Genomic DNA, 13478 nt, shown 5'->3' with positions numbered 1-13478 from the left:
TACTCGGTTGGAAATGCAGTGGAAGATAAAACAAACGACACATTTCTTAAAAACTAAAGATAACAGCAATCCAAATATGTATTCTAACAGCTGTAGTAATAAATGCATGATGTAACCGTTTGCTGAAAACATCAAAGTATGAATGAAAGAGAATGGCTGTAAAACCCAATGGATGCTAATTGCTTTGAAGAGAACAGTACCACTCTCAGTGAGTCAATATAATCTCTGCAACAGAATGTGAAAAGTTCTAATTTTGAGTCGGCCTCTGAGGCTTTAAGGCCCTTGTACTCCAAGACAAATCTATACATTCTTTCCTGGTGATATTTCCATTATTGGTCATTTCTGATTTGCGCAGAGCTAAATTGGCAATATAGAATATAAACAGTGACATATAAAATGATGTTAAACTTCTGGCTAAAAAAGCTTTTTTAGTGTATCTTGCTGTTCTGTTCAGGTAGCCTTTGAAGAAATGGACAATCACTTTTGGAAAAAGGCTTCCTTCCTCCCTAGCAGTTACATTAGGCTTTTCTGAACTGTACGTTAAAAACTATGGGGAGGAAGCTTGCTTTAAACAAGGCCTTTGAAGCAGAGATTGTATGATGTATCCCTTCAGATGGAACGAGCGACCACATTGGTTTATGAAACAGCACCATTGTTTGAGAATTTCCTTTGCATTAAAAAAAAGATAACCTTGTTATTTTAAGGACTTGCATAAATTAAAAGACAGGGTGGTCTTTACTAAAGCTCATTTAATTCTGATGCATTCAGTTGTTTTAGCAAGGAGTGTTCAAGAGTATGCCATACTTTGAATATACCTGTCCTTGTGGTTTAAACCTAGATATTGTAAATATTATAGTATCACATTTTTTATATAAGTCATCGAGAGAGCAATACTGAGTCTATACTGTTTGTGCTGGGTGAATTTTCTATTTGCAATAGAGACAGTACTTGAGAGGATGTTGCCTGGCCAGGCAGATTCAGAAGTTTGTTTTAGTCATTCAGGCTTTATTCAGGTTTGCATACATTCATTCAGCTTCTTCCCATTTTATTTTAACATTGCATTTTAATATTTGTTAAAAGAGGAACACTCTTTCCTTTTAAAAAGCGGCAGGCTGTGATCTGCCAGGGAAATACAGCATTTTAAGCTTATTTATGTTGTAGTTTATTTGGGTCTAAGTTAACTTCTGTTGATGCTACCCTGTGTTACTTTCATCCTGTTAGTCAAATCCCTTGTAATAAGGCTGTTTTACAACCAGATTCTTCTCTGTCCTCCTCCAGCCATGACAACACTTCCTCCCCACACCAGCAAATTTAGTGTTACAGACACTAGAATACACAAAGATAATTTGGGCTTGGCAACAGGATTATACTGTACAGATTTCTGTTTGATTATAAGGAAGTCATTTATTTTATATACGGTTCTTTGAAATTTGGCAGCCCCACCTACTGAGGAAGGTTGGCTACTTCCTTGGCCTAGACAAGAGAAATGAAAGAATCGACTTCTCCCACTTTGCCATGACCCTCCACCTGTGGGCCCCCAGATGTTTTTGGACTACAACTCCCATCATCCCTGAGCTCTGGCCTTGCTAGCTAGGGGTGGTGGCAGTTGTAGTTCAAGAACATCTGGGGACCCACAGGTTGAGAAAGGCTGCTCCAGAGTATGGATTGGGGATTCAAATAATTATTAATGTTTGCAAGAATACTCAAGATTCATTAACCAACAATCAAGGGTATAGCTTAATATAGCATTTCCACAAAATGTAGTGAGATCCGCAGCCATGTCGCAATAATTGGGTTACCATAAAGTAAACTGGGTTCTTAAAGCACTGCTTGCAGGAATTGTGAGAACAAAACCCCAGTGTCGTGTGAAAACTGTACCGGTATCTATTTGGTCTTGCTGCACTGAAGCACAGGTGAATGCAGTAAAATGCTGACACGTGTTTTTCAGATGCTATCTCTCACCCACGTTGCTAAAGTCAATTGATTTTTAAGAAGTCCTGAGTTGTGTATGCCTAGGTGCTTCACACCTGGTGTGTCACTGTATGACATCTTTGGGTCTCTTTCTTTCTAGTGTGTGTGTGTGTGTGTGTGTGTGTGAGAGAGAGAGAGAGAGAGAGAGAGAGAGAGGTGAGAGATGATGGATGATAGAGATAGATCTCTCTCACACACACACCATAAAGAATATGGTGATACACACACACACACACACACACACACACACACACACACGTGGTACCTCGGGTTACAGACGCTTCAGGTTACAGATGCTTCAGTTTACAGACTCTGCTAACCCAGAAATAGTACCTCGGGTTAAGAACTTTGCTTCAGGATGAGAACAGAAATCGTGCGGTGGCAGGCCCCATTAGCTAAAATGGTACCTCAGGTTGGGAACAGATTCACGTTAAGAACAGACCTCGAATTAAGTTCTTAACCCGAGGTACCACTGTGTGTGTGTGTGTGTGTGTGTGTGTGTGTGTGTGTGTGTCTCACACCATAAAGAGTCCCAAAGATAGCAGTCATCCAGACCATATGGTGCTATATATTGTGCAGTAGCTCAGGAGAACAAAACAAGCAGCTGAAATAGCATCCTGTCTTCAGCCGGATGCCTTCTTGCTTCTACAAGTTCCTTCACTTTCTCTCCCCAAGCCAACATCTCCCTCCACTAGTAAAACGAAGTGCGCTCTCTCTCTCTCTCTCTCTCTCTCTCTCTCGCTCTCTCTCTGTCTGTCTCACATTATTCAGGTAGGTGCTGGATTAAACAGGTCTGCTAATGCAGAGACACCAGGGCACCATTTCAGCACGGAGCTGTGTTTGGATTGGAGTTGCCATGGCCTTTATCAAGAGCCACCCCTAGTGACACATCCAGTGCCAGGACTTGCTTTGACTTTGACTCTTCTCCAAGGGCTTTGCAGAGCACCTTAAAGAGGAAGGGGGGGGGGGAAGATGGAAGCTCTTAGAATCCCGATGTTCATTCCTTGCTCCTTTCAAAGCCGCTATCTGTAAGTGACACTTCATTTGAGGGGGGCAAAGAGCTCTCTGTTTTAACATGGTGATAAGTGTGTGTGTGTGTGTACATACACATGCATACATACACATAAAAAAGAGCATTATGAGAGATTAAACCTACTGTGCTGCTTCAGCTTCTTGCTATCTAAAAGGCACAGCAGCTGTGTCTGCCAGAGCAAGATAATGATAATAACTTAAAATGCGGAGAACAGATAAGTGATATATCTTTTTCGTGGCTTTCTTGTTGTTAAAGTAATATGAATTTACATCCCAGCAAAACACTGAATTTGAAACACATTGTGGACTTTCTGATGTCAAATGCATCTCCTTTAGGAGTTGTGTGAATATATATTTTCTGGATGAGGAAGACTACAGAATAATACGGTTTTATTTTTAATTTGAGGTATTTTTAGCTGCAAAATCTTTTTTCTTAAAAACACACAATTGCAGTTGGCATTGCTTTGTTGCAGTTAACATATCTATTATCACTGGTGTAACAGACAAAAAGTAAAGCAGTGGCACATTTCATTATGAGGTTTGGAAGCAGAGGAGTGTCAGACTCTTAGGGTCTGATCTTCGGGGTTATCTGTCCAGTGCTGCTCTTGAAACACCTTTTGTGGTTCAAGAAATAAACTTCTGAGTGGTAGCTCAATGTATGGGGCTGTAAAAACGGTGGGGGAAACAGCAAAGTTGGTGGTGGATTGCTTACGAGTCAGTAGGAAAGTAATCTCCTACAGGTCTGGCTCGTAGGAATTTTTCAGCGGTTGCTTGTTGTGTAGTTCTTGGTGAAACATATCCCACCAGCAGTGGCGTAGCATGGGTTGTCAGCACCTGGGGCAAGGCAAGTAATTTGCGCCCCCTAACCCGTGGATTTGCGCCCCCTAACCCTAACTCCCAGATGTTGCGGCCCCCCTGCACCCCCCACGCTACGCCACTGCCCACCAGTCCCGAAAAGAGAATGAAGCATTGAAGCAAATCAACCTGCAGCATTTTATTGAATTGCGACTCGGGCAAAAAACAAACCAAACCTACACCTCCAGAGTTTAATAATTATTTAGTGAACATTCTTGGGTCATGAGGAAGGCTCTCATTAGAGTAGCAAAAGCTTTATTGCTTAGCAGCTTGTGAAGTTGTGTTTTAAAGGCAGGAAGGAGGGGAAATGGAAAAATACTAAATGCTTGCAATTGTTTAGCAGATGGTAGATTTTTTTAAAAAAAAATAGCTTTAAACTTGATCACCATGGGAGCATGCACAGGGCATTGTGAGTGTGTGACTGTGCATGCACACATAAACACACTGGTTGGTTACACAAACTGGATTCGTGACCAACGGTTCAACTGATACATTGGCACCCTGTTTGCAGAATTTAACAATTCCAAAGTTCAGATGCTCTTTCACTTAATGCAAGATTAAATGTGCTGCCTTCAGCTGTACTTGAGGGTTGATTTCCAAAAATTCTGCTGGAAACATACATTTGTGCCATGTGTAGGTGGCAGTATTGAATCAGTAGCTCGTGTGCTTCTAGCTTGTGCTCCTTATAAATATTCGAGAAGTGAGGTTATTACCGCTCTACACACATATAAAAAAAGCTGTGAAAATGCTTTTTTATAAAAGGTTTTGAAAAAATACATTGAATTTGGCATAGCGCACTATCGCCATCTAGTGTCACATTTGTACGATTGCACATTAAAGGTAAAGGTACCCCTGCCAGTACGGGCCAGTCTTGACAGACTCTGGGGTTGTGCGCCCATCTCACTCAAGAGGCCAGGGGCCAGCGCTGTCCGGAGACACTTCCGGGTCACGTGGCCAGCGTGACAAAGCTGCATCTGGCGAGCCAGAGCCGCACATGGAAATGCCGTTTACCTTCCCGCTGGTAAGCGGTCCCTATTTATCTACTTGCACCCGGAGGTGCTTTCGAACTGCTAGGTTGGCAGGCGCTGGGACCGAGCAGCGGGAGCGCACCCCGCCGCAGGGATTCGAACCGCCGACCTTTCGATCGGCAAGTCCTAGGCGCTGAGGCTTTAACCCACAGCGCCACCTGCGTCCCGCACATTACAACACATTTAAAACGATTGCACATTACAACACATTTAAAACTTTTATTTGCAGCTGTATAGTCACAGGTCGCTCAACCATTGCTCCTATATCCTTTCTTCTAGCAGATCAAGATAATCAGGTGACAGCAAAAACTGCAAAAAGGGGGGGGATTAGCATAAGTTTTATTATTTGATTGATGTAAACCTCTCGGATGTATTTTGTATAGTTAAGTTTTTGCCTCCATCTTCAGTACATTTTCATTTTATTGCTGTGACTAGTGGCTGATGCAAATAAAGATTCTTCTGATTCTGATAATGGTTCAAAGTTGGCTTGTCTTGAAACTGGAGAGAGTTTGTCTCAGGTCAATATTCTAGGACTGGATGACACACCAAGGTGATGTGTCAGAGCAGAACCCTCGAGAGCAGATTTAGGGGGTGGAGAGGTGAGGAAAAGAGCATTGTTGCGCAAGCAGATCTCATTCTGTGCATGCAACAACGTAGAATCATAGAATTGTAGAATTGAAATGGTCAACTAGTCCAACCCCTGCAAAGCAAGATCACAGCTAAATGGCAGGTGACCATTCAACTCTTTAGTGAATGAGAGTTTGCCACCTTCTGAGGTATTCTATTCCACTGTTGAACAGCTCTTACTGTCAGAAAGGTCTTCCTAATGTTTAGTTTCCCAGTACGTTTCCAAGTACAATTCAAAGTGTTGGTGCTGACCTTTAAAGCCCTAAATGGCTTCGGTCCAGTATACCTGAAGGAGTGTCTCCACCCCCATCGTTCTGCCCGGACACTGAGGTCCAGCACCGAGGGCCTTCTGGCGGTTCCCTCACTGCGAGTTACAGGGAACCAGGCAGAGGGCCTTCTTGGTAGTGGCACCTGCCCTGTGGAACACCCTCGCACCAGATGTCAAAGAGAAGAACAACTACCAGACTTTTAGAAGACATCTGAAGGCAGCCCTGTTTAGGGAAGCTTTTAATGTTTAATTGATTATTGTATTTTAATATTATGTTGGAAGCCGCCCAGAGTGGCTGGGGAAATTACTACTACTGCTACTACTACTACTACTACTACTACTACTATTACGTAATAATAATTCATGTAATTTGAATCCATTGGCTTGGGTCCTACCCTCTGGTGGAGGAGGAGACAAGCTTGCACTGTCTTCCATGTGACAACCCTTTAGATATTTGAAGATGGCTAACATATCACTTCAGTCTGTTCTTCTCCATGCTAATCATACCCAACTCCCTCAACCGTTGTTCATAAGGCTTGGTTGGTTTCTAGACCCTTGATAATCTTGGTTGCCCTCCTCTGTACACGTTCTAGCTTTTCAATATCCTTCTTAAACTGTGGTGTCCAGAACTGAACACAGTAGTCCAGGTGTGGTCTGACCAAGACAGAAAACAGTGAAATAATCCTAGAATAACATTAGTTTTTAGTTTTTAATTTTTGCTGCGGCATCACACTGTTGATTCATGCTAAGCTTGTTGAATTCTGTTCAAAGTTCTTTCAGTGTGAAACTATTCTCTCCAATTGGCATCTATTAAAACTAGCATATAAAATGTACAAGCCCACATGAATGCTCTTCTATCACACTTCATGACATGAAACAAAATTCAGCAAAAATTTCCTGCTGCTTGAGATGACCTCTTGTTTGTCATAAGCAGCCTAGCAAGTGACTATTTACACATGAGCTCATTTTCATGTTTTGGGGAAACAGATGGATTGTAACAGGCTAAACATGCTAAACATAATACAAAGTATGACTACTAACTAGGGATGGATCAGTCTTAAGTTCATCTCTTTCTGTATCAGTTTGTGATTTGTTAATTTCTGTATCAGTTTGTGATTTATTTCTTTTAAAAAAGTGAAAATTCACTAGCAGTTTAGTACAGATTTCTCTGAATACACACACACACACACACACACACACACACTTTTGCATATAGCTTTTCTTAATATGCACATTTTTTGCAAGCAATTTCTTCGAACATTTGTGTCATTTTCACTATTATGTGCATTTTTATGCAGAGTTTTCACATATGGGTACATATTTTTGTACACATTTTCGACTTGTAGAGCTGCGCAACAAAAGCTGGAAGACCGTGAATATAGAAGGGATAGCTGTGTTTCATTTCACATAGTGTTTGGGTAGGTGAGGCTCACATTTAAATCCTGAACAAAACAAAGTCCTCCTTCACCCCTAGTACCAACCATTCGAATGAAATGATGAAGGATGCAGACCTGTACATGAAGGGCACATTGTTTTGATCTATCCTTTTCAAAAGAAATACCCTGTCCATCACTTGCACATCACAAATCTTTTTTTTTTTTTTTAACTAAGAGAAGCCGCAAAGCATCCTGATTCCTGGCCCTTCATCTCTAAAATGAAAGTCTTGTTATACATGCCAGTCCTGCATGCTATATACTCAGGTCTGGGTCATTTTTGCCTTAAAGTCTAACTGAGTGGAAATAACAGTTGGATTTCCTTGCTGCTGTCTCATTCTGGGGCACCTATTGCAATTCTGCAAAAACTTTATCCCGGCACGGAAGTTGAGGCTTGTGATTTTTTATCCTAACTGTCGAGGCTTTCCAGAGCATCTGGGTTATTCTATCAGGTGTTTTGATCCTATATTCTGTGGGATACTTGCCGCACAGCAGCTATTATCAATAGTGCATGTATTTATCATTCCGTGTATAAAAACAATTTTTGCCAGGTTTATTGTTCTATCCGTGGCAGCAAATGACAAAGTTGAATGCAAAGCTGTTGTTTTCTAAATGGATCTAGTTTAGATCATGCCAGCTAACAGGACAGTTGAATCCAGTTTCAGTACAGCCTGCAATCAATTGTTAAGTTTAGGGATGAAGCACAAAATGTTACAATAGATATAAGAAGAAAAACACTGGTGTGTGTTGTTGTGTATTGTCGACTACAAATGTATTGACTCTTCTAAACTGCTTCCATTATTATGTTTTACAGGGTATTCTATGGGTATTCCAACAGTAGACACTAATAATACTATTTACAGTTAGTGCACAATTTACAAATCAGGGTTTGTTACATTTCTGGTTAAAGGGGGCAGGAAAGAATAGTAGATAATGATTCTGAAGTATTTACTTAGCAGTGAGAGGACTTGCTCCTTACAACCATTTAAAAGTTTGTTTCTGCTTCTACGAACAATGAAACAATGCAACGTTATTAAAGGGTTATGATTTCATGTAGAAACAAGTTAGCGATCCATTTATTAAGAATGATTCCAGGCTGAACATATTGGAAGCCACTTTATACAGAGTCAGACCATTGGGCCATATAGCTCGGTTCTGTATTGCCTATAGTGATTAAGGTGGCCATATTTCAGAAAGTGAAAATACAGTGGTACCTCAGGTTAAGAACTTAATTCGTTCTGGAGGTCCGTTCTTAACCTGAAACTGTTCTTAACCTGAGGTACCATTTTAGCTAATGGGGCCTCCCGCTGCTGCCACCGCGCGATTTCTGTTCTCAACCTGAAGCAAAGTTCTTAACCCGAGGTACTATTTCTGGGTTAGCGGAGTCTGTAACCTGAAGCGTCTAACCTGAAGCGACTGTAACCCGAGGTACCACTGTACAGACAGAAAAGTCGTTGAGCTTTTTTAAGTAAAGTGGTCCCCCCCAAAAATGAGTTTTAGAGCCCCCCCAAAATCACAAAAATCTCCACAGATAAAATTTCCTGACATTAAAGGGGTTCCTGCCCAGATGCAGTTCTTGATGGCTTATGGCAACCCTAATAGTGGCACTGACTCTCTGGGCGATACTCCCTAATATATCTTAGAGATACAGGACTGTCCCTTGTATGGGAAGTAGGATTGATGCACTGGTGGGGGGGGGGCTGCCTCCCAGAGATGCTCTCCAACACCTCCCTTTCTAGAGTGAGCCAAGAAGCAGGGAAGTTGAGGAACAGGACCACACTGCCACAGCTGCTGTTACTGCCGAAAAGTGGGATGGGGGGGAGCGGAAAGAGAGAGGAGGCTGCAACTGTTGCTAAAAGCGTAGCAGAGAGAGAGAGAGAAGCAAACCAAATGGAGAAAGGAGGGGACGCCGCTGCAACCATCGTGAAGAAGAGAAGGGGTGGCAGAGTTGAAGGCAACCAAAGTTCTACACTGTGTGATTAGATCTGGGATCTTCTCTTGCCCCTGCCCGCCCCATGGCCCTGCGAAGTTACCAGGGGTTGTGTCAGGGGCATTCATGGTCGACCCATGAATGGTGGCCCTTCTAATCTCAGTGCAGTTATTGGGAAGTGACAAAGTTGTGAACTGTGCGACATGGTTCACCCTTTGAGGGACATATCCATGGAGGTGGGCATCTGATAATGTTTTTGGAAAGCAACGTCAGTGGAGATTTGCCCTAGATTCTTCCTTCCTTCCTTCCAAATTACTCGTTAAAAACACATTAGAAAGAGCAATTCTGAACACATTCTAGGAGGGGAGATTTAAGCAGTCTCTCCCAAATCTACCTTCTTCTGCTCAGGCTTGCAGAATGCTCAAGCTCCTCTTGTTTAAGAAGGAAAGTGGAGAAGAGAATTATAAAGCTCCCATCTTATCATTGGGTAGTTTGATCCCTGTGTCTTCATATGGATTCCTTCACTCACAAAATAAATTGTTTATACGATGCAGAAGCCTTAATCAACCCTAAACAAATTCAAATTGGTTGGATTTAACCTCATTCAACTATGCCATAGTTTTTCACTGGGACATAGTATGAACTCCTAATTTTACCTGGATTGCACCCTCTCTCTGTGAGTGGACTGTATGTAACTGCAGCCCTTTTCCATCCCAACAAATATGAATCAGCTAGCAGATACATTAAAAGTTTTTTTACTTCACTTACCACTGGACTTCTTAGACAGCTGCCTTTAATCAGAAGATTATTTAGGCCGTGTTATGCTGTTCCCAGACACTTAAAACATTTGACTGGTGTCTCATCTTGGCTGAATAATGCTGCTTCATTAATTTGAGCGAGAGGGGTGCATTGCGCAACTCTTGAAAGCTCTGTTATTACTATTTCAACTTGCCCTGCACCATCAGTTCACCATTTCGTCCTCCTCCTACCTTTAGTAAAACAGCAGTGACTAAACCCTCAGGCGGAATTTACCTTAAGTGGTGTTTGATAGGTTGCTTACCTGAGAAAACCCCCAACAGAGTTCAGTTGAAGGCACCATATTGATGTCTACTAGGTAGCTGAGATACGTTCTTTCAGTATGAGGTACAGCAGGAGAGCCATCACGTTATTCGTCCCATTCAAGGCTCTGTCCTCGATCTTTTGCACGTGAAGATGAACAGGGCTTCCAGGATGCAGCTGTGCTGGTGCACCAGGCTTTCAGAACAGAACTCTTCCCCAGTGCCACTTGTTTGACTACTAATCAGTGGTTCATATTTTCCTGTTGCTTGTTGGAAGCATAAATGGCAAAAGCTTTGGGAACTCGAAGCAGTAGCCTGAAGATTAGCTTTAGATTGGCTGGATATTTGGGGGTGGGGGGGGGAGGGTAGCGAGGAACAGAAGGGTGCATTTTAATCCTTTCATCCCTTCACATTCCAAACTAATCTAGTTCTTTCGTACACTAGATGTAACAATAGACATCTCTATAGCGCATCAAGCCAAATAGGTTAAAACGCACACACACCCCTTCAAGCAACACAGAGATAAATCTTCCTTAGTGAAAGCTTTCGGCTTTTGTTCAGAGCTGGGAATGCAATTTAGACCTGTACTTTTTGGGGAGCAGGATGTTTACATTAATGCGTCCTATGACAGACTTGCTTTCGTGTAACCGTGGCTGGAAGGTTTAAGAACTTCAAGAGTTCACAACTGTATGCATTTTAATTTACTCAGCCTTTTTTTCTCTTTCTTTCTTTTTGACTAACTTGAAGGCCGCAGTATAACCCCCAGATGGAAGGAAAGTGAGTGCACTTGTATACTGTACTTTTAAAAGATGCACCTAGATCTTTTAGTAGTGCAATGCAGTATTTCCTGAGGTTCATCATTGCTTCTTGTCTTTTGTCCCCACCCCACCCAGTTTAGCCAGTAGCAGGTGCCACATAATACTGTGGTGTTACTAGAATGCTTAATGTCAGAGGGTTTGATTGACATGAGAGTCCCAAGCAAAGGCCAAGCTCTGCCAGTTCCCTAGCAAACCTGTTACTGCTGTGGCTTTCTTTATCCAAATATTGGCAAACGGTTCGATGTGTAATACAGATGGCATTTTTTTTTTAATAATTGATCTATTAATTTCAAACTTAAAGGCTCTATCTTTTTTCTGGCCAGGAGATTATACAGTGTGAGTGTGCAGCTTTTATTAGGACATATGAATACAGTCTTGGTTTATGCGAATCTGTTTTGCTTGCCAAAGGAGGCCTGGCTTGAACCGGGAATGTTTTAGCCCAAAATTAATTTTTGAGGTGGGTGGAGCAGTGCCGGGGGGACTGTTGGCAGTAGCTGGAAAATGGAATGGGAACGGAATGTCTCTCCACTTTGGAGTTTCACACCTAATGAATGCTCTTTATGCCCGCGTGGTAACGGAATACTCCACATTATGTGCATGAATAAAAGCAACATTATGCTTATCTCAAATTCTGTCTGTGCTAAATCTGTTTCTGGCTCTTTCCTTACTACCAAAGATGAGCAGAACATTTTATAATCAACTTAGTCTCTCCCCCGTTGCCAGTTTACTCTCCAGGTCTGTGATTTTGATGATGAGAGGCATGTGTGCTCAGGCACATGCACTTATGTGTGTTAAAACAGTTGCATAATACAGCCTTTTGCATGCACGGAAGATCTTGAAAAAAGTGCAACCTCCAGACAAAATACAAGGTCCTAAGAAAGTGTTGCAACCTGATGCCCTGGTTTAGCATATGTCTGTCTGACTATCTAGAGCTTTTTAAATTTTTTAGTCCTGGAGGCTTCAGGCGGCGCTTTGAATTGAAGTACAGTTGGCCCGCCACTTATGTGAGGGTTTGGTTCTGGGGCTCTGTGCACAAAAGCAAAATAGTGGGAACCCCCCCCCCTCCCCAGAAGGTGAAGGGCTGTGTATTGGGCTCTGGAAAGGTTGTGGGACACACCCAGAGCCCTTGCACCTCCTTCCCAGAGCCCTGTAAGCAAGGAAAACCCAATGGGTGTGCAGGTAGAACCCTAAAATTGTAGACTTGGGAGGGATCTAGTCTAGCCCTCTGAAATGAAGGAATATGCAGCTGTCCCATACAGAGCTTGAACCTGCAACCTTATAATATGAATAATCATTTTATTATTTATACCACACCCACCTGTCTGGGTTTCCCCGGCCACTCTGGGCAGCTTACAGCATATATTAAAGGTAAAGGTAAAGGGGCCCCTGACCGTTAGGTCCAGTCACGGATTACTTTGGGGTTCCGACGCTCATCTCGCTTTAGTGGCCGAGGGAGCCGGCGTACAGCTTCCGGGTCATGTGGCCAGAGCAAACCAGAGCAGCGCACGGAAATGCCGCTCACCTTCCCGCCGGAGTGGTACCTATTTATCTACTTGCACTGTGTGCTTTCGAACTGCTAGGTTGGCAAGAACAGGGACCGAGCAACGGGAGCTCACCCTGTCGCGGCGATTCGAACCGTAGACCTTCTGATCGGCAAGCTCTAGGCTCTGTGGTTTAACCCACAGCGCCACTATTAAAACATAGTAAAACATCAAGCATTAAAAACTTCCTGGTAGATGTCTTCTAAAAGTTGGGTGGTTCTTTATCTCCTTGGCATCTGAAGGGAGGGTTTTCCACAGAGAGGGTGCCATGACCTTGGCATTATCAGAACCACACTCTAACCAACTGAGTGATGTGAGGAAAATAAATAATTGGAGAGCAGGCAATGGTGGGTTTTCCCCACTCTCCATTTATTTATCTACACAGAAACACACCTGCCCCACACATTAAGGTTGTGATCATGTATGTAAAGTGAGCATAAGTTGTGTGCCCACCATATTACAGAACACACACTTAACAGGGAGGGTAGCAATCATAAAATCCTATATGTAGAGTTAAAAACCTGAGGCCTCTTGCGCATTGATGCTTGCCGCTAATCACCAGCCTCAATAACTACAGTGCATAACTCAGCGTGTGCAGAGTATTCTGACAAATCCCAAGTCCTGAACGGAAGTGGGGCACCTTAGAGGGATTCTGCTCTTGTCCAAGGTGAAGCAGGGTTGGTTTAAGGGTCCCCAGTTCTGAAATTTGTCAGGATCCATCTTCTCGGAAGGGGGCTAACACACCTTCAAATCCAATACTATTCTGCCGGTTATAGATGGTTCTTTTATGTACAGTGGTGCCTCACAAGACGAAAATAATTCGTTCCGCGAGTCTTTTCGTCTTGCGATGTTTTTCGTCTTGCGAAGCACGGTCCGTCGCAACTGCGCCTCTTCAAGCGGCTTTAGGGAAAAAGCGA

The 13478-nt window shown here is 42.8% G+C and overlaps 1 protein-coding gene across 10 annotated transcripts in view; it reads left to right on the top strand.

Moving 5' to 3' along the window:
- MITF (melanocyte inducing transcription factor) overlaps positions 1-13478 on the top strand; it is a 138683-nt gene that overhangs the window by 73137 nt on the left and 52068 nt on the right. For 2 of the 10 annotated variants that reach the window (XM_083724480.1, XM_083724490.1), the window contains exon 1: positions 2849-2999. The exons of 7 other annotated variants lie outside the window; for them this stretch is intronic. In XM_083724480.1, the coding sequence (XP_083580606.1) occupies positions 2944-2999 (56 nt within the window). In that variant the 5' untranslated portion in view covers positions 2849-2943. Of the gene's footprint in view, positions 1-2848; positions 3000-13478 lie in introns of those variants that run through there. One more of the 10 variants, XM_083724491.1, reaches the window with a different exon arrangement.

Source organism: Podarcis gaigeae (genome assembly GCF_964106915.1).
Source record: "Podarcis gaigeae genome assembly, chromosome: 2".
In the NCBI taxonomy this organism is placed as follows: domain Eukaryota; kingdom Metazoa; phylum Chordata; class Lepidosauria; order Squamata; family Lacertidae; genus Podarcis; species Podarcis gaigeae.
This window is presented reverse-complemented; position numbering and strand designations above follow the sequence as displayed.